The following is a 20,551-nucleotide window of genomic DNA, read 5'->3' as shown; positions in this document are numbered from 1 at the left end:
TTGAAGCTGTGCTTCACAGTGGAAGACAGTAGGCAATAGTTTATATTGTGCCTTCCACTTAGCAGACAAATGCACCATTGGCTCGTGATGTTGCTGTAGAAGCTGCATTTCTGCACTTGCAATCTAATCTTGTTTTTACAAAACACCGAAGATTCTTGCGTTTAATATCACTAGAAGTTATCTTAGAACAAGATGGTGCAGAACTTGGATAAACTTCTGTAAAAACTGGAGAATAACGTACCCCTATTAGCCTGCGTTTAAAATCCCCCCTCGGTGCGTTTGCGGTCCGTGTGTGGGAGTACCTCGGCTCACCGCATGCGGGCCGGGGCGGAACGCGCGCCGCGGTGGCTCCTGCGCCCACCCGGCCCCATAAAGCGGCGGCTCCTGCGCCCACCCGGCCCCATAAAGCGGCGGCCTGCGCCTGCGCCGTTCGCGGTGCTCTCGGGGCGAAGATGGCGGCGTTCTCGGGTACGTGGCGCGGGGACCGCGGGGTGTCGGCCCTAAGGGAGCTTCTCGCCTCTGCCCGCTGGCCCCCGGGCTTTCTGCGGCACCGGGGGGTGCTCCTCGGGCCTTCCCAGCCGGCCCGCGGTAGTGTGTGGCTGACCATGCATCAGGCTGGAGGTTGCGAGGCCTGCGGGGGATGTATGTGCCTCTCCCCGTGTCCTCGGGCTTCTGCAGGCCGTGACAAGTGGTTATCGGAATGATTTTGCAGGTTTTATTGCATATGTGGATTCAGCAAAGGGGCTGCTTAGAAGTTAGCCTCGTTCCTCATGCTCATTAGTTTCAGTAACAGGAGGTTTATCACGACTATTTTCTGTGTTCCAGTGAACTGCATAAATGGATTTTATATGAGAAGTTCCGCTGGGCGATGCGGCTTAGCAAACTATATATATTATATAAACTGTGGGTATGTAATAGTAAACTGTAATTCCAGAGTTTACTGTTAGATGAGGAAACATCCTTCCTTATGTCCCCTGTCCCATGCAGATATTTTTACAAGTAGGCAGTCAGCTATGGTCACGGTTCTGTAAAGTTTTAACGTTAATGTATATGGGGCTTTTAATTTGGTTTTTTTTTTAACTGAACTTCTTACGTCTTATCATGAGGGGGAAATGCTGAGTCTTCTTCCTGAGATCTAGAGATCAGTTTGGATGCTACACAGCAGGATTAATTTGGATGTAGTTGAGGAAAATATCATAGTGTCGTTATTTGATTAAATTCTTGTACTTTATATTGAATTAAGCTGTGTGAGTTGGGAGTATTGGAGGAAAATTATGTATGGATCTGTTTCCAAGTTGAAATCAGTAGGAATTGATTTTGATTACTATGGGCAACACTTTTTTGCTTATGTCAATTGCCTGCTTTTGTAGGAGTGCAGGCCAGCACTTGAAAATATTAAAGCTCCCTGAAATCACATGACAAAACATGTTTATTATTATTTGTATCATAGCAAATGGAAGATTAACTTTTGGCTGCACACATCCATCTGTGCCAGCCCAGCTCAGTCCATGTGCATGCCGTGTCTGAAACCCAGCATGTGGCAGTGCAGAGTGTGTAAAACCTCTGCTTAGAAAGGTGCATATTTATAGTTAAAGGAATTGATTTAGAGTAACCATATGTACCCAAAGAGATGACCAACAGATAAGTTGTTATTTTGATGGTATGCTACCATCATTTTGGTTGCTTAGGATTCATTTTCCTCTTGTCCTTATTGTATAGCTGCAGGCTTCTTTTGTTTTCCTTTTTAAATACAGAGGATTTGTTTATCAACATACAAACATGTTTCTCCATATTTAACTTGTGTCTGAGGTACAGCCACTTGATAGGAGTTTGCCAGAAGGGGTATCCAAGGAAAAAAACTTTCAAAGATGGATGTAATTAATAACTTTACCAAAATCAAGGCATTGTCATCTTATGTACATTCTGTAAGTGTCTAAGGCAAGATTTAGTGAACTAGAGTCTTTACAGGATACAGGTGTTTTCTATTGTTTGCATCTCAACTGTAGAGAGAATTGGGACATTTGTGATTAGTGAAGTCTTTCCTGTTGTCTGCATAGGCAGTTTCTGTAAATGTGCAAAGATGAGTACCTTGCCCTTGAAATGGTGCTCTGTTCCCAGTGTGTTTGCTTTGCTGCTATGTCTGTACCTGCCCCTGTGCATGCCTGAGTTACTCTGCTGTACATGAGAACAATCCTCAAAGCTGCCTGTGAGGAGGGGATAATGTTTCTTTTCTGTCAGTGGGTGCTATAGTGCAGGCTGCACATGCTGTTGCCAAAAAAATTAGTTTTCCATGGTTTTGTCTGTAGCTGGAAGTGTTGACACTTGGTAATCTTTTGGGCTGCGTTGAGGTAAATAACACTGCTTGATCATTTCTGCCTTGTCTTACAGAAATGGGTGTTATGCCTGAGATAGCTCAAGCAGTGGAGGAGATGGACTGGCTGTAAGTAGGAGTGTGGCAAGCTCTTAATTTGCCTTTCAGCAATGTATGACATGCTTCTTAAAGCACCTCTGCTGTCACATTAAAGCAAAGTGAAAGTGTATTTTCCTTTAACTGTCACTGCATCTCATGCACTTCTCTTTAGTGTGAAAGACTGAAGAATTCAAATTGTGACTGCAGTGGTAACATTTGAACTTGGACAAGCAAAGCATGACTACTTATGCTTCAATTCTTTTATTTGACAAAAGGCTCTGTCCCTCTGGTTTATTTATTATGTATCATGGGGTTATTGGATGAAATACTGTCACATAGTTGATGCTAGTTCAGTACATGTTTTCCAGACTGTGGTCTGTAATTGTGTTTTTCAAACTTAATGCTTATGTGTCAGTCTTCTAAAAATGTTCTTATTCTTGTGTTTGGTTACTTGTTTGGCCAAATTTTTTTTACTTCAGAGTTTGTTTTGAATTGTCATTCAGAATGTTGTCAATATGGACAAACTTAATGGATGTAGTTCTTCTAATATGAATGGTATTAATTAGCTGTGATTATCTGAAAATGCTGGTTGCATTTAGTTATCTTCACGTCCTTTTCCAGTTTTGAACAGGAATCTTGTAAATGGGGGCTGCATAAGTGGCTTTAAGAAAAAATTCACTTGAAGAAAGGAAGACAAGGAATATATAGTTAATATGTCTCTTTTATGGTTTGGCATAGTGATGTGACATGTAATTCTCTTATCAAGGTGCTGCTGAATCTGCTGCAAGCTAGGAGGAATAGCAGTTACCTGCTTTATCTTGCAGATGACCATGGTTTCTATGAATTTCTGTATAAGTAAAAATTTCTTTTTCTGCTGATGTAGAATATTACCTTGTGTTAATGTGTTCTTTCCTGTAGTCTCCCTACAGATATCCAAGCAGAATCCATCCCACTGATCCTGGGAGGTGGTGATGTGCTTATGGTATGTATGCAGGATAGCCCTACTCATAGAAATCCTGTGCCTTTTAATTGTTGTTTGTATGGTCAATTTTGTTCTTTCCATGTGGGTCCACAGTTAGATTAGCTCTTCTGTCCTACTTCAGCAGAAAGTTCTTCAGCTAAAAAGCCTGTTTGGGTTCCTGGTGTGTTTCCAGCTGTTCTTGCAGATGAAATCTGGGGGTATTAGGCTTCATTTTTTGACTTCTTGACAGGCACTGCCTCATGAGTGAGGGCTGTCTGATCTTACCTACTTTGCTTTTGGCTGCAAATGCCAAAATGTAGGGAACATGGCTGATACTGCCTAAGCCAATGCTGCAGTATCAATAACCTGGAAAGTATCAGATTAGTATGCTTTGTTCATCATCATCATCATCAGATCTATGGATAGATGTTCTTGATTTCATAAACTGAAATAATACTTCCTAAAAATAAACTTGATTTATCAAAATAGAATTCTAGGACAGTTCTTAAAGTCCTGGTTAAACTCTTATGTTTTTCATTCTATAGGCTGCTGAAACTGGAAGTGGAAAAACTGGTGTAAGTAATCAAATTTAAATGAGTAGAAAGTAAAAGTCTTTAAGTGGTGAGAGGTGGTGTGTATGCACATATGCAGAGAGTATGTGTATATGTGTTTACGGCATTGTTGGTAATAGTCTTTACCAACATGTATTTAGGAATGTATTTCAGTGTTTCTGGCCCTGGGTATTGCACCCCAAAACAAGGCTGGAAGTAAGTGTATAACTTGTGGAATGAAAGTAGCTTTTCATTTTAGGCTTTCAGCATTCCAGTTATCCAGATTGTTTATGAAACGCTGAAAGACCAAATGGAAGGCAAGAAAGGAAAAGCCACAATTAAAACTGGAGGGGGAGGTAAGTTTTTATATGTTGCACTCCTCAAATTTGAAGCTCTGCTAACTCATGTTGATTTTGTAACCTTTCAAAGTAAAGTTAACCTGCCATTAGATAAGTATTTTTTCCATAATTTGGGATAATGTAAATAGAATATCATCATTCAGCACTTCATTAAGCAGTGAATATAAATTTACTGGTGGAATAATGGAAAGAACTGGTGTGTATTGGACTGCAGACTCTTAGTAATGCTCAAATTTTCAGTTTGAGGCTGGCTGATCCACACCTTGGTTTTCAGTGTTCTTCTGAAACCCATGCTAGGTTAGTGCCTTGCAAGATGTGAAGTGGTGGTGGTGGTGTCCATCTTAAAAGAAGGAGTTAAAAAACATCTTCCTGTTGCAGGAATAGGTGAGACCAGCTGTGACACCGTGGAGTTGGTTTGGGCTTCTTAAGTGAGCTTGAGCAGAAAGCTCTTCTAGGCTCGAGCATATTTTTGTGCAGCTGGGGTAACAGTGTAGGATAATTCAATTCTGCTGTGCTGAGTGGAGCTGTTGTGTTCCTTTTGGCGCCTGCCTAGGTTTGGAATTGGATAACAACGTCTTGAGTTGTTACAGGTTTATTCTAGTAAACATTGAATTGAGCAGGAAATGCACAGGGCCAGAACTCAGCTATACAGAATGGGTTGTAACCATGATAATACACTCACAGTATTTGAGTGTCTATTTAATTAAGCTTGCAACTGTAAAGCCAATAATCATGTCCAGTCTGTGGTATTGATAGATTGGGTTTTATGTAAGTGAACAGTATCTGTATAAACAGCACTCTGAAGATGTTATAGAAATTGTCATCATTGCAACTACTGCTGCACTGGTGACAGTAAAAAAAAAAAAAACAAACCATAAAATCCTGCTTGAGAGAATGTAATATGGATACACAAATATACTCAGTAAACCTAATTGAATTTACATCTGTTTTTTTTTTCTTTAAATCATGTATAGATTTTATTACAGCATGTTGTTAGGCATATGAAAAACGAAGTCAGAAATTTATGTGCATGTATCTTAGCTCATTAGTAATGACATTTTAGCTCATAGCCTGAAAAATGTCTTAACGTAAGCTTGGAACAGAAATGGCAAATAATGCATTTCAAATTTGTTGTTCTTAATGTAGTTTTGGATATTTTCTAGCTGAATTTGATACTGGTTGTGTGGAACTGCCTTATTTTATTAAATTCTTCATTGGTTTCAGTTGCATTTTTAAGTAACTTAATCTGTGTTCTCCTTAATGGAATAATCTAAACTTCCATAGAATTCCTTTGCATTAAGCATATGTGCTCCTCCTTCAAATTGTAGGCCTTCATTTTGAACTCATATGAATTTCATTGGATCAAAACTGTTTCCCCAGAAAATTAAGCCAAACACTGTAGAAAAAATGTGAACTTCTAATTTGAGTTTTCCAGGCTTGCTTTGTTGATTTAATGGTTTTTCTGTTACTGTCTTTCAAACTTAGTGCTCAATAAATGGCAAATGAACCCCTATGACAGAGGATCAGCTTTTGGTGAGTTGTTCTGCTGTTCACTTGAAAACATTTGCTTGGTAAACAAGAATAAAGTAGAGGAAAGCATGCATGAAATTTTCTTTTAAAAGCAGTTAGGCAGTTTATTTAACTAAAATTGTCTTGTAATTTTCAGCAATTGGATCGGATGGTTTGTGTTGTCAAAGCAGAGAGATAAAAGAATGGCATGGATGCAGAGCAACTAGAGGAGTGACTAAAGGTACATGTAAAATGATGTGTTTTGAATACTCTTCCAGAAAAGTTTCAGCTGAAATGCCTGCTTTTCACCCATTGTTAATATAGATGACTGCATTAAAAACTTCCTATCCATCTGACCAAATTTACTGCTAGCTTAAGACTTTGAAATAAAAATACCTCTGTTTTTGTTCTCCTTGTGTTGTAAATTACCTTTTCCCTGATAGTGATGCCTGGAAATGAAACCTTCCCAAAAAAAACCCATTAAAATGATAATAGAAAAGCCAACCTTCACTTGAAAGCTTTCAGATCCACAGTATGGAGAAAACCATGTCCCAGATTAGATTCATACCATTTTAGAAGATTGGGCAGTTAGAATATCCAGCCAGTATTGTCCAGTTAGAAAGCAGTTGGTTAGGTAATCTCCCTGCCAGGGTTCTCCCCCACTGGAGACCTCCACCCTGGTCCTCTAACACTACCTTTATTATAGCTGTGATACATGATACAAAATAAAATGTCCTTGGTAAACTTAACAGGCAAGAGTAAACAAAATTTTAAGAATGCATTGATAAGAGTTTGTTCACTGTGGGAAAGAAAGCTGGAAAAGTACGAGAAGTTATACCTAGACATTTAACAGTCCAGAAAGCTACAAGTACACGGAGAATGCATTAAAAGCTGAAAATCTTTAGGCATCATTAGGAGACTTGCGTTGAAGGAGGAAAAGTTGTAACTAATATTCATCAGAATGCATTTTTATTAGGGAATAGTTATATACACAGTACTTTGAGTTGTTTACTCGCTTCACACAGATGTGTGCATTCAAAAATTTTATGGTTCTGTGGTTGCAGCAATAGTTGAGAAGCCAACCCTAACACTTGACTCAGTAGCAGTCATCCTGCTACTCCAGTGGTTCTAGGTGTGTGTTCAGAAAGACCCTAAACAGTCTCCTTTCACGGGGTGTGCAGATAATTCTGTAGTCTGTGTGTACATAACAGCCAGCTGGATGTGCTTCAGGTGGCACAACCAGTTGTTGATGCTGGGGTATGCTGGTGGTCTGGTACTGATTCTGCAGAACCTTGTGTCCTGAGTTTATCGTTCCTGTAGATTCAGTAGGACCACTCTTCTCTCTTATCACTCCTTTGGAGCCTTTCACACACTACCTCTTAGTGTGTACTTTGTCTCTTTTGCCTGCTTTTCTTCATTTCATACATAGGTACACACACAACCTTCTCACACAAACACAGTAGGGGATTTTATAACACTTTCAGCAGGACTGGGAATGTTAGATTTGTATGGGCTTAGAAGTAGCAAGACTGAACCAGTTTAGTGAATTTGGGTGTTGTATTAGATCCTTTCTTTTTCTTTTAAAGGGAAGTACTATTATGAAGTTTCCTGTCATGACCAAGGCTTGTGCAGAGTTGGTTGGTCAACTATGCAGGCTTCACTAGATCTGGGTGAGTTTCCTTCTAAAGAACCTATATAGGGTAGTTTTTATATTCACGTGGTATGGCTGCAGTCGTGTTCTAATATTGCAGAGAATGGACTCCTTGGGAAGGATCCCAATATCAGAGAGTTGAAAACTTCTTGTATTTTACTTCCTGTAAGGGGAAGTCTTTTGAAGTGGCAGTGTTTTCTTGTCTTCTGTGACTTTCTGCCTTTTATGTCATTTTTTTTAATGAAGGTGCATGGAGACTAGTAAAATCAATAAATCTATGGCTGCAAAAGTACTAGTTTGGTATACATCCAGGTCAGAAGTCTGTAATTAGCACTGTGTATTATTTGTTTACGCGTTAATGTTAGCAATTTCAGTTACTGATACAAAGACGGAAAAGCATAACCTATCAACCAAAAAATAAAAGCCTACTGTCTTGTCTTCAGGTACTGATAAATTTGGCTTTGGCTTTGGTGGCACTGGTAAGAAATCTCACAACAAGCAATTTGACAGCTATGGTGAGGTAAGCTTAAATTGCATTTGATAGAAATACTATTAAAAGTTTTGCATGTTAGTCTTGTGCTGTTACAATCAACTGTCCTTTGAAATAGTGTCCACTTCTGAGGAAGGTTCACTGGGCAAAAGGACAGTGAAACATTGAAGTATTTTTGGATAAAAGCGTATTAAGAGATTTGACAGAAGCAGTTACAAGCTTGAGACATGATTGTGGTTAGACTGCAATTAGATTGACTCTTATTTAGAAGTTAAAATTTTGCTGTGTGTTACAGGTTAAAAGTTAACTGACCTCTTGAGATTTGTCTTGACTTACTTCAGTTTTAGCTTGAACAATTCAACCCATCTGTATACCTGAGTGAATGTCCAAGTGAGGGCATCGTATTCTGCTTACTAGAAGTTAAAACAGAAGTAATTGCACAACTCTGTAATCTGTCAAATTGCATTATTGAATGCTAATAAAACAGGGTGCACTATTCTGGCTATTGAGTTGGGTTTGCCATTACCTTAATGTGCACTTTTATGGTGTCTGCTGGGAATGTCAGTGGTGGTTTTTGCCTAGTGTACCAGTGGAATTCAGATGTTTAAACATAATTTATATAAATATGGGTGTTACAGCAGAAACTCAAGTCTTTTTGTGGTAATGATTCAATGCCATAAAACTTGCAACTTTTATGACTATTGTAGCTTGTTTAATAGTAACTCTTGAGCTGTTGATTAGAAGCACTGTAATATATAGATGTTATTGAATACCTTTAAAAGATCTCAAGATAATTAAATAAAGCATGTGAGTATACATAACATGCACACAGCAGCATCTTGAAGAGCTAGTCTTTTTTTATAGTCAAAATACAAGTTTCTGATGCCACGTTTGGTGCTCTATGCTTAGATTTACATTGGCTAATAAATACATGGCTAATGTGCTTTTCCATAATGCAGAATACTTCCAGGTAAATGATACTTAAATGTATCATTGTCATTGTGTTTAAAGTAAATTTAAAGCAGCAATAAATGTTGAATATCTAAGATCAATTGGGCAGTTCACTGAAGATTTGTAATCAAATAAAAATACGCTTTCTGTTTACTGGTCTTACTGAAATAAATTGAACTTGCTTCTTTCAAGAGTCAGCATTTAGTAGGGAGAGGCTGGAAAACTAAAAGCTGACAGAATACAAGCACTAAGTCTTAATGCACTGAAAATCTCTTAGCTTCACAAACGTTTTTTCTTTTGCAGGAATTCACTATGCATGATACAATTGGGTGCTATCTAGACACAGAAAAAGGGCAAATAAAATTTTCCAAAAATGGTAAGTTTTATTCTCTTTATTTGGAATTTTATTTGGATGCTTTCACTTGGGAGGGAGGGAGGGAGAGGAATGCATAGACTTGGAGAGTCTGACGACTAATCCTACTTTCAGGGAAGGACCTTGGCCTTGCATTTGAAATCCCACCACATATAAGGAACCAGGCACTTTTTGCAGCTTGTGTACTGAAGGTAACAGGAATATTACAGATGTCCAAGATGATTATAATTTTTCTGGGTTTTTTAATGAGCTACTTAAGTATAAAATTTGCATAGCGACTTAATTACTGCAGGTGTACGTGTAAAGTCAGTTTTCTTTGGTTTACCAGTATTCACTACTGAAGTAATAATGTGTGTGTTAGCTTTCACTACCATTTAAGCTAGATGTTTAAATTCAAATTTTAATCTTGAATTTAAAGGTAGAATAGCATGGATAACTAATTCCTAATAATGGTGCCATGGTGTGTGTATTAAACTTTGATATACTGTTACACAACTGATGTAAGCAAATAGCTTGAAAGTCAGATTTCATGTTTCATTTGTTCTGAACTTTAACATTACTGTAGTGTAGTACTACGTCTTTCTGAGTTACTTTTTGAGTCTATCTCTCAAGCAGTAAAGATTTTAGCAAAACATTTCAGTGGTTAGAGAAATGTACAAGTTCAGAAAAAGTGCTTTGGCTTTTTGTTAGCTTTTTTCTGCTTGTTTGGTTGGTTTTAAGTTCCAGCAAGGTTTCAGTGGTAACTTGGGGAAGAGGAATGTGTAAGATGGGAGAAGAAAAGACCTTCGTCATCTCTGTCTGTTTTTTTCATTGTTGAATTGTTTCTCCTTTTGTGTGGTCCCTTGAATCTGTTTGTATGACACAATTTTCTTGAAACCTAGAATGCTGAATTGAAATTCAATTTTGGTGAAGAAGATTTCAAGTTTCCACCAAAAGATGGCTATATTGGTCTTTGCAAGGCTCCTGAGGGTAGTGTTGTAAAATCACAACATGCAGGTTAGATTTTACAAACTTCTCTTGTTTCTGTATTCAGGTTGTGTTACAGAGCATCTTTTGATCCCTTTAGTTGCTATCAGAAAGGTCTTGAACATAGCAGTAATAAAGACATATTGATACTTCTTTTAAAGTACACCAGATTTTCTTAATCTTAAACCACCAACAATCTTCAATATTTCAAATTTAGAAATGCATCAGATAAAAGAAGTCCATCTCAGTTTTCCAACAGTGTTATTATAAAAATAAATGTGGATCTTTATGTTCAGGAATAGAATGGATAATCCTGCATGACCAGTACACCCACTTATAATTTTTGAACGTTATTCTGAAGTTATTCATAATTGAGAGAGCAATCACATCACCTTTTAATGGAGCATTTCAAATTATGAGGTTTTAATTACTAATAGAAAATACAAATTTGTTTCCAGTAAAAGATCTCAGAATAGGAATGTAGTTTGTATTAATGGTGATTTTTTTTTTCCCACTTAGGAAGTGCGCAAGTGGTTCAAGCACAGAACCTTCCAAATGCTCCAAAAGCATTGATTGTAGAACCTTCAAGAGAGCTGGCAGAACAAACTTTGAACAATGTGAAGCAGTTCAAAAAATATGTTGATAATCCCAAATTAAGGTAATAGTGTATGTTAGTTGCATTTATGGTACTTTCCATGGATGTAATTTCACAGGGAGATGGGGGAGTTCCACTTTGTAGCTAAGTGAATCATAATCTGCAGTGTTGCTGATAATAGTATCAGTAATAATCTGATACCAACCGACCTTTTGACTTCGCAACTACAGTTAGACCACTTAAGGGTTTTTGCAGGGGGGGTTGGTGTGTTTTATCTGTGGACTGCCTTTTTCTCAAAGGCAAATTCAGTGAGTAGGGGGTTTTTTTTTCACTTATCAGTGATAACTAGTATGATACTTCACATGCTTTTCTTGACTAAGAACATCATCTGCTTAATGCCCTTCTTCCCTAAACATTTTCCTATGTCCCCATCTCCCTCTGCCCCCTCATTTTGTTTTTCATCTCCATCAAATAGTTATATAGTGTCTGTTATCTACAAGACAAATTACCATGGACATAAAATTCTCAAAAATGAATCATCTACAAGTTTCTTTGGTTTAAAGTTGTCTCTGTATTGACTGTACTTCTAAAACTTAAACATTTCCCTATTCTAAACTGCAGTCTGTTTACAAGAGTGCATTTACTAGAATTGCTGAGGACTAAGCAATGGGAATAGGCAAGCTACAGTGGAAGATGCATTTCATTTACTGTTATTTGCATTTCTAACTTTCAAGAACACAGGAAACTTTATTAAACTAAGTTACATAATTCTTGAGATTTTTAACGTTTTTTGTAAGATTAAATTGGTTAAGGTGCTGATGTGATTAATACAATAGCGATGAAGTAATCACATTCAAATACAGCTTGGACACAAAGTTTTCACTTGAATTGAAATACAGTACACTACATATGAAGGGATGAATTTCAAAATTGATTTTTTTCCATTATTCTTAAAATTACTGTTCAGAGCTATTAATTGTCAGCTATCAATAAAAGAATGAGTCTTCAGACAGATATTTAATATACCTTCTGAATATAATAAATGGGTAAATGTCAAATGTATTAATGTAATTTTAGGGAACTGCTGATTATTGGTGGAGTTGCTGCAAGAGATCAACTCTCTGTACTGGAACAAGGCGTAAGTTGTATTTTTTTCATATGATTTAATAGTTTGGGTTCCAAATAACTCCTGGTGTTGCTAGAGAATAGTAATGGTGCTTCTTGTAACTCATGTTATTGACTGCACATTTTCTTTTTAACATTTTTTATTATTATTATTATTACAAGCTCATGTTGCAGCAGTCTAGTAGTTGTTCCTTTACTTCGATGTCAATACAAGTGCTTACAGTACTTAGTCAAATTCTGTTGAAGCCTGAATACTCCAGAAAATCTTAAAATAAAGGTTTAACTGTTTACCATTTGTCCTTAACCAACAAGACAGTTTTCCTAGTAACTTCTGTTCTGTGTTTTTGTGAATAAAAATAGTCTACAGTTATCAAGGTGAACCTACACTACAGACCAGTCCTACGTAGAAGGAAGTGGTCTGGCTTCAGCAGCATGGATTGTGCAATCGATTCAGTGACAGTGTAGGGAGAACAGAGTCACAGTCTTTTTTTTGAGACTCCCTTCTAGAAGTGAAAACACATCACTATCGATAAATTTTCTAGTGGTTCTAGCTGCCAAAGTACAAACTTTCTTCTAAGCCTACTTGAACTGGAAGATTATTAGACTTCCATGTGAGTGCTAAATTCTTGATTGTAAACCCTTTTGTCTGGCAAAATCTTAAGTTATTTCTATACTTGATAGACTTTGTATCCTTCCACCATGAGAAGAGTTAAATTTATTTTATCCCCGTTTAAAAACAAATTTGTTTGTTGGCTTTAAATAACAAAGTTACACAGAGCTTGGGATTTAGGGAAGGGAAAAAGGGCCACAGCACTTCCCAAAAAAAGGGAAGACTTCCTCCCTAAGGTAGATTCTGCTAATAAAATGCCTGTTGAACCAAAATGCAGGTTGCCCAGACAGGAGGTTGTAGGATCCCTTTCCAAAAGGGTACTGAAAATTGTGCTTGGCAGCTATCTAATGTAACTTGGAAATTGTCCTTGACTGGCATGTTAAAGTGGGAGTGGAGACCAGATGATCTCGAGATTCCACCAACTCAAATTAATCTAGAATTTTATGAAGTTACAATTAATAGTGGATAAAGCATTATACTGATAATTCTCTCACAGTGTTAAGCTTAGATAAAACTTGTAATGCCTCTAGTTAGTTACAGGACCAACTCGTACTCTTTATGTATTTCAAAGGTGGATATTGTTGTTGGAACTCCTGGAAGGCTGGATGACCTGGTTGCAACGGGGAAGATTAATTTATCTCAAGTTAGATTCCTGGTTCTGGATGAAGCTGTATGTAGAGAACTAAGTGCTACTTAAATTCTGTTCTTAAATGCAGTATGATATTTGCAAAAAAGAGTCAGTGAAACATGATTGTTCTATAGTATTTGATAGTTCAGTGGAACAGTTAGATACCTACACTGTTCCACCTTAATCCTCTCACTGTTTGTAACCACAGTAACCTACTTTTTTTTTCCCCTCGCCCTCATAGCCTCTCTGTTAAATCTGTTTGGAATTTTTCTGGTAGAGAAATATATTTCAAATTATATTTACAGGGCATTGAAGTCTGTCCCTGTCACTGCAGGGAACTCAAAGGACAAAGACAAAAATATAACTGTTAGTTAACCTAGTAGGTCTTGAGGCCAGTGAATGTTGTACTCAATGTGCTGTGAAGTAAGTGCTTCTCTCTGATCTGTTGTAGTACAACTGAATATTCACAAAGATTAAATACCTTGGGGTGTTAGCTAGGAGTAGCTGCTGAGCTTCTTGTGAAGCACAGCAGCTATACTATAAATACTCCATATTTTTACTGGTTTTTTCTCCTCAGTAGTAATATCCCTGCCATGCATTGACCTGTCCAGCTAATTAAAAGCAAGAAGTTCTGAGACTATAAGTGTATTGCTTATCTAACTCAAGTGTAAAGACTGAGAAATGAGGGAGATTTGCAGCTTCATCTCTTTTATTTCATCCCCACATAGGATGGCCTTCTCCTCCAAGGTTATTCAGATTTCATCAACAGGATCCACAGTCAGATTCCTCAGATAACCTCAGATGGAAAGAGACTTCAGGTATAAAATATTTGTGGTTTGGATTTTTTTTGTTGTGGTCTTTGTTTGTTTTGTTCACTTGGATATTTTTTTGTGTGTGGTGTGCTCCGCTTTCAGTTGTTGTCTATTATTTGGCATGGAGCATGCTTTTTTGGAGTTTGATAAAGCTCTTGTCCAAAACTTAACACTTGTTCAGTGAGTTCACTAATTGCCTGTGAATGTGTATTTTTCGGATTCCAGATATTGAAGCCTAGCGTTCAGCAGTTTTGAATTTAATTGGAATTATTTATATATAAATGTATCAAAACATGACTGACTACATACTTCATGATTCCTAATATGTTAATAATCTTGATTCATCAGCTTTCAATAGTTCAGCATTCTTCCTACTAAATGATGGGGTCTTTGTAAGAGAATAGTTAAGCAACTTACTTGTTGCCTTGACTCTTGCCAGCTGAGTGGTTCCTGTGATGAGGAAATCCAGTCGGGGACTCTTCATTATGCTACGTTATGCTATTCGACTGTATAACATTCTTCCAGTTCTATTCCCATCTTTTTGGGCTGGGAGGATCTTACTTCAGTGGTATCCATATGACTCTTCTTCTCAGGTGATTGTGTGCTCTGCAACACTGCATTCTTTTGATGTGAAAAAGCTATCTGAAAAGATCATGCATTTTCCCACCTGGGTTGATTTGAAAGGAGAAGATTCTGTCCCTGAAACTGTACACCATGTAGTTGTGCCTGTAAATCCAAAAGCTGATAAGCTCTGGGAAAGGCTTGGCAAGAATCATATCAGAGTAAGTAAAACTTCAGGTTATTTGTCCATGTTTACTTATTTAACCTTCAGAACAGGGACCTAGTGTTGAAGGATCTCTGCTGGCTATTGAAACAGCTTAATCTGAAATGGTTTGTTCCATGATAGTCAGCATCATATCAGTGATGTCATAACACTGTTTCTGAACAGCTCAGTGTTACAGACATGATTGAGGAGGAGCTTAATAGAGAAACAGACTATCTGCACAGAGAACAGTGGCACTGTGCTTTTTCACTCAGCTAATGGTCTGTGGTACTTAGTACCTCTTTTCTGACTGGGCAGGAAGAAATAAACCTGCCAGGATGGATCATTCTATGAGGTAGTTCAGTCTTGAACCCATGTGAGATGAGCAGTTTTTAGAGGAATGGATTTCATGTCAGACTGCATTTGGGACTCTAAATTCTACATTCACCAGACACCTATTCATGTGAGAAGGTGGTCGTTGTTCAGGTCTTTAGTATTCAGGTTCTGAATAACCTGGGACCGTATTTTGTTCTTGGCAACTCTGATGCAGTTACAAGTCTAGGTTTTCTTAATCCCTCTTTGTCTCTGGAATCTCTGTCACATGTTGTTACTAAGACTTAATGAAAAGGTACTATGAGTTTATTTTTCTTGGGTTTACAGTTCATATCTGATTCAGCCTAGCTTAGGGAAAAAGATAAGAAACTACTCTTTGTGATTTAGCCATATTTGACAATGCCTTTTGATTTGGGTTTGTTCGGGATTTTTTAATTCTTCACTTTGTTCAAAGGTGTTTTCTGGCCAGTGTCTACATAAATAATTTTAGTTCCCTTTTTTATGAATGAGTTTTGTGGGCTTAAACTCAAGACTTTCCTTTAGCTAAAGGCAGATTAACTTGGCTGGTGGATGAACAGAATGCTAAGATTACTTTAAAACTTTGATTTCTTCCTAGTTATAAGTCAGTGGAGTTAAGTATTTCTCTGTGAAGAGTGGACTAACGACTTGGGGGTTTTTTTTGTGTTTGTCCTTAGACTGATGAAGTACATGCAAAAGACAATACACGACCTGGCGCTAACACTCCAGGTAATCAGCAACACTAAGAAATAGCTTGTGAGATTTTTGCAAATGTTTTGAAGTAAAGGTAAATTTTAGTAGTTAACTGGCCTTGAGTCATGTTCCTCCCAAAATTTTATTTCTATATTCTCATAGTCCTTAAGAGAAATGTATTTCTGTAATTGGGGAGTGGGAAAGAAACTTGAATATATATTTTGCAGATTTGTAGACAAGTGTTTGTTGGTCTGTATAAAAAACCTGAAACTTCTGAGTGGTTTTGTTCTTTCTGTATTATATCACCTTGGAATATGGGAGCATTGAGGGGAGAGGTAGAAATTGAAGGTTTACCTTACTTGCTCTAACAAAAATGTTTTAACTGTCTACTGGAAGGCTAGGGAACTTTAAAGGTATGCAGTTCGAAGGTTCTTCATGTTTTTAAACAGTTTGAGTGAAATAACTTCTTCATTTTTATTTAGAAATGTGGTCTGAAGCTATTAAAATTCTAAAAGGAGAATACACTGTTCGGGCAATCAAAGAGCACAAGATGGACCAAGCCATTATTTTCTGCAGGACTAAAATAGACTGTGATAATATGGAGCAGTACTTCATCCAACAGGGTGGAGGTAATGCTTTCATGTTAACCTTACTCTGCTCACTTTTCTCACTTCATGTTGTTTCAACACCAAAATTGTATGATGAGGTCACCAGTACTAGGACACAGCACAAATAAAATTGTGCTTCAGTTTTTTTATGTACTGACTGAGCATAAAGTTCAGGGTTTGGTAGCAGGCAGCTGCAGGGGTGCCGTTTGTGAAAGAAAGCAATGAACTGTCCTGTACCTGTTCCAGACAGTTCTGAAATGGATAGAAACCCATCATGCACCGAAATTTGAACCAGTGAGAAGAGTATATGGTGCCTCTGCTGAAATATATTAGTAAAATTGATAGCTGGTAAGGGCAAGAGACATGGGAAGAAATATGTGTATACAAATATATATACATAAGGAGACACAGAAGGAGAAATGTGGAAGAAAACGGGAACAGTGAAAGGGGATGTGTGTGGAGAAGGGTGAAGAACAGATACTTGAAGAAATGGGGAAATTTAGAGGAGGAAGGAGTAAGGAGAAATGCCTGCACAGACCTGCTCCAGGGAGGAGGGTGGAAGGGTATTTAACTATTTGTCTTGGGTATTTTTCCCCCTTACCAATGCCTGGGGGGGGAAATTTTTTGCCCGTGAAAATTTTTTCTGGTTCTGTATCATAACTTATGTGTGATGTTATTAATGCATACAAACTCTTTCAGGTCCAGATAGGAAGGGACATCAATTCTCATGTGTCTGTCTGCATGGTGATAGAAAACCTCAAGAAAGAAAGCAAAACCTGGAAAGATTTAAGGTGATGCAGCAGATTCTTGAAGGCTTTTTCCTCACCTCCCAGTATCTGAATTCATATGTTAATTTGTGTTCCTAGTTCTCCATTTAAATTAAATTGCAGTCAAATGCTGTATGTCCCACTTCCTGAAACTGTGAGGCACATTTTCTGTAGCTGGAAGTCTGTACTGGTAATCAAAATTACCTTTGTGAGTTTGAATTGAGAAGATAGTAGGCTTATTTTAAAATAAAAACCTAACTTTAAACTCTGTAGCAATTACATTGTTTTTTAAAGTCTTTAGTACTTGATTTCTAAAAAAAAAGTTACTAAAATATTACAGTTCAGTTTTGATTAGGCTAGGCTGTTTGTTGATTTTTGCTTGCCTTATGCTGTTGGGGAAAGAAACAAGGATGTAAATTGACCAAGCTACTCATGGGTTTATTTGAAGTGTTCTTAAATGTACAGAGCCACTTCAAGGTGAAGAAGTGCAGAGGACTGTGGTTTCACTGCCTGGGATTTTGCTTTAGCACAACACTTCATTACAACTCTGTTTTTGCAGAGAGGAGATGTCCGTTTCTTGATCTGCACGGATGTTGCTGCTAGAGGAATTGATATTCACGGCGTTCCATATGGTAAGACATAACTCCTTAAACTTAAGCTGTTGAATTGCATTAGAGCTTCAATATATTTGCACTCCTGTCCACTAGTTAAAATAAATGTGACCTATGGCATAATTTTAAAAGATAAAGATATTAAAGGATTTAAACTAGGCAGTATTTAATTTGTTTGTTCACCATAAGTTCTCAAATACCTGCTGATATTCTGCATTTTTGGGAATTGTTCATTTGGTTTTCCATTCTTGCCAAAGAGTAATCAGGGAGAAAACAGTTGGAGAGTGAAAGCTTTATTGCAGATATTGCAAGTTACACCTGTAACTGTTGTAATAGACTATAAAGTATGTACATAGGCTAAGGAGAGGATTTGCAGCAATCAAAATCATACTTATTTTAGGTGTCTGATCTTGACTTTAGCTCACATACTAAAAAAAAAAATCTCGTGTTCTTTATGGATTGTGTCTTACACAGTTATCAATGTGACACTCCCTGATGAAAAACAGAACTATGTTCACCGAATTGGGAGAGTAGGCAGAGCAGAGAGGTACGTGTGTGTTCAGAGCAGTTACCAGGTTTTCTTGATTTTGTTGTTGTTGTTATTGTTTCACAAGTTGGCAATAGTTACTGAAATACGTTTCTCCCTCCCTTCTCCCCTAATATTTCAGGATGGGTTTGGCAATCTCCCTTGTGGCAAAAGAGAAAGAAAAGGTAATTATACTCCAAAGCAAAGATGAGCAGACATTATTCACTGAAGATCTATCCACAGCTGCTATCTGACATTCATATCCTGCATTGAAATATCGTTTATTTGTCTGTGCTCAATTGAAAGAGAACTTAAACATATTCCTGAATTCTTTTTCATGCTGTAATTAGTCAAAATGAATGTACCTAAACTCTATTTCACAAAGTTTAGAAGTTGTTCTCCATTATTTCTAGGTTTGGTATCATGTATGCAGTAGCCGTGGAAAAGGGTGTTACAACACAAGACTGAAGGAAGAAGGAGGTTGTACCATATGGTACAATGAGATGCAGGTAAGCATTTTGCTTAAATGTTCCATAATTCCTCTAAAAGACTTAGGAATAAAGTTCTTGTTTCACCTGTGTAGTTGAAGTACAAAGCTAGTATTAGGGTGTTTATAACCTTTGATTCCATTTGAAGAAAAAAAATAAAAAACTTCTCAAGTTATATGTTCTTTAAGTTGTTTAATTATAAAAGCTTATTTTAATATTCACAGCCAATTCTGTTGGAGTCTTACTTTCAGCTTCCCTATAGTCTTCTTAATCAAAATCTGTTAAGATTTAGAGGATGTTAGTTACACACTTCTGTTTGGATGGTTTGTTGCACAACTGTAAGTAACTTAAAACTGTTGTTTCTCTAACCTGGAAATAGTTTGTCTCTTAAGTAGGTTTTCATTGGGGTTTGTATACCAACTTTGAATGCTTGTTAAAAAGCAGTACTTCCCTTCTTTCTCCAATGAACAAGGGTATATACATCATCTGGGGTAAAATAAGCTTGAACTATGAGCTCTTTATTATAAATTAGCCTCATTCATACAAGTAGGGTAGCATATGAAACAAAGACTTCTAGGTAGGGTAAAAACATTTTGAAATTGGAACTGAACTTACACAGTGTGAACTAATAAAAATGTGTTAGTCTTCAGCATCTGTGACCAAATTGTTTTCTGTGTACCATCCCTGTTCAAACTACTCAAATGTGACTGTTGAGAACACTAGTTTGACTAGTCTTGGATCATAAGAGTACTTAAAGACTTCTTGGGGTTTTTTTTCCTCTTAGTTGCTGGGGGAGATTGAAGAACACTTAAACTGCACTATTGCCCAAGTTGAACCAGACATAAAAGTACCGGTGGATGATTTTGATGGGAAAGTTACATATGGGCAGAAAAGAGCTCTGGGTGGTAAGCAATGACCTACTCTCAAGTTCCCTTGCTATGCAGTGCTGTTTCCTTGTCTCCTGTGTAACTACAGAATAATAATAAATAAATAATATATTATAAATAAATGGATTATAAAAAGCTGCTAGTTCTTTGCTATCTTCTGCATTTGTTACATGCAGCCTGTGGGTTGCAAGTGAGAAGGGTATGTGTATACCTGTTTTGGTTTGTGCTTTTTTTTAACAAAGTAATTAATTTTAACTTTCTGAATGACTGTGGTTGAGCATTATTAGTTCTGCTGAAAAATGGCTTTGAACACGTAATTTAGATTGTGTCTCTTTTGGCAGGTGGACTGTATAAAGGCCATGTGGATGTTCTGGCACCTACAGTACAAGAGCTGGCTGCCCTTGAAAAGGAGGCTCAGACATCTTTCTTGCATCTTGGCTATCTTCCTAACCAGCTGTTCAGAACATTCTGATTGTGCCACAGTAGGGAGAAGGCTTGAGTTAATAAAGGCTCTGCCCTACAAATACAAAAATCCCACACTGTCTCTGAGTAGAGGTAGTTAGAAAGTAATTAAAACTAAATATACTTCTTGCATGATGAACAGAGTGTTCAGCACTGTTGAGTTAGCTGCTCTCTTAACAAAATAAAACAAGTTAAAGATGAAATGGTTTTGTTTGGTTTTTTGCCTTAACAGATTAATTTGCAGAATCATTCTTTTCACTGTTTGTTGATTTATTAAAAGTACCAGAGTAGTTAAGCAAATCTGGGAGGAGAGTTATATATTTGTATTTATTTATATTTAAAATTATTTAACTATTTGTGTATTGTAAATTTTTAATGCTGGACTGACTAAAGATAGATTCATA

General features: G+C 37.2%; 1 protein-coding gene across 1 annotated transcript; it reads left to right on the top strand.

Moving 5' to 3' along the window:
- Positions 1-407: 407 nt before the first annotated feature.
- Positions 408-20,350, top strand: DDX1 (DEAD-box helicase 1). Its single transcript, XM_032104136.1, has 26 exons — positions 408-468; positions 2,389-2,440; positions 3,329-3,392; positions 3,917-3,946; positions 4,182-4,278; positions 5,767-5,814; positions 5,948-6,031; positions 7,377-7,460; positions 7,885-7,961; positions 9,186-9,258; positions 9,370-9,446; positions 10,137-10,251; positions 10,741-10,879; positions 11,894-11,954; positions 13,123-13,221; positions 13,908-13,997; positions 14,585-14,773; positions 15,783-15,834; positions 16,281-16,427; positions 17,106-17,197; positions 17,733-17,805; positions 18,259-18,331; positions 18,453-18,495; positions 18,724-18,819; positions 19,583-19,703; positions 20,027-20,350. Exons 1-26 carry the CDS (start codon positions 453-455, stop codon positions 20,155-20,157), a joined length of 2,223 nt encoding a protein of 740 aa, XP_031960027.1. The 5' UTR covers positions 408-452; the 3' UTR covers positions 20,158-20,350.
- Positions 20,351-20,551: the final 201 nt, after the last annotated feature.

Source organism: Corvus moneduloides, chromosome 3, assembly GCF_009650955.1.
Source record: "Corvus moneduloides isolate bCorMon1 chromosome 3, bCorMon1.pri, whole genome shotgun sequence".
NCBI lineage: Eukaryota > Metazoa > Chordata > Aves > Passeriformes > Corvidae > Corvus > Corvus moneduloides.
The sequence above is the reverse complement of the archived record's forward strand: the minus strand, read 5'-3'. Positions and strand labels throughout refer to the sequence as shown.

Coding starts and splice junctions, on each gene's coding strand:
- DDX1 (XM_032104136.1), top strand. Junction 11,955..13,122: donor TCTCTGTACTGGAACAAGGC/GTAAGTTGTATT, acceptor TGTATTTCAAAG/GTGGATATTGTTGTTGGAAC. Junction 13,998..14,584: donor CAGATGGAAAGAGACTTCAG/GTATAAAATATT, acceptor TCTTCTTCTCAG/GTGATTGTGTGCTCTGCAAC.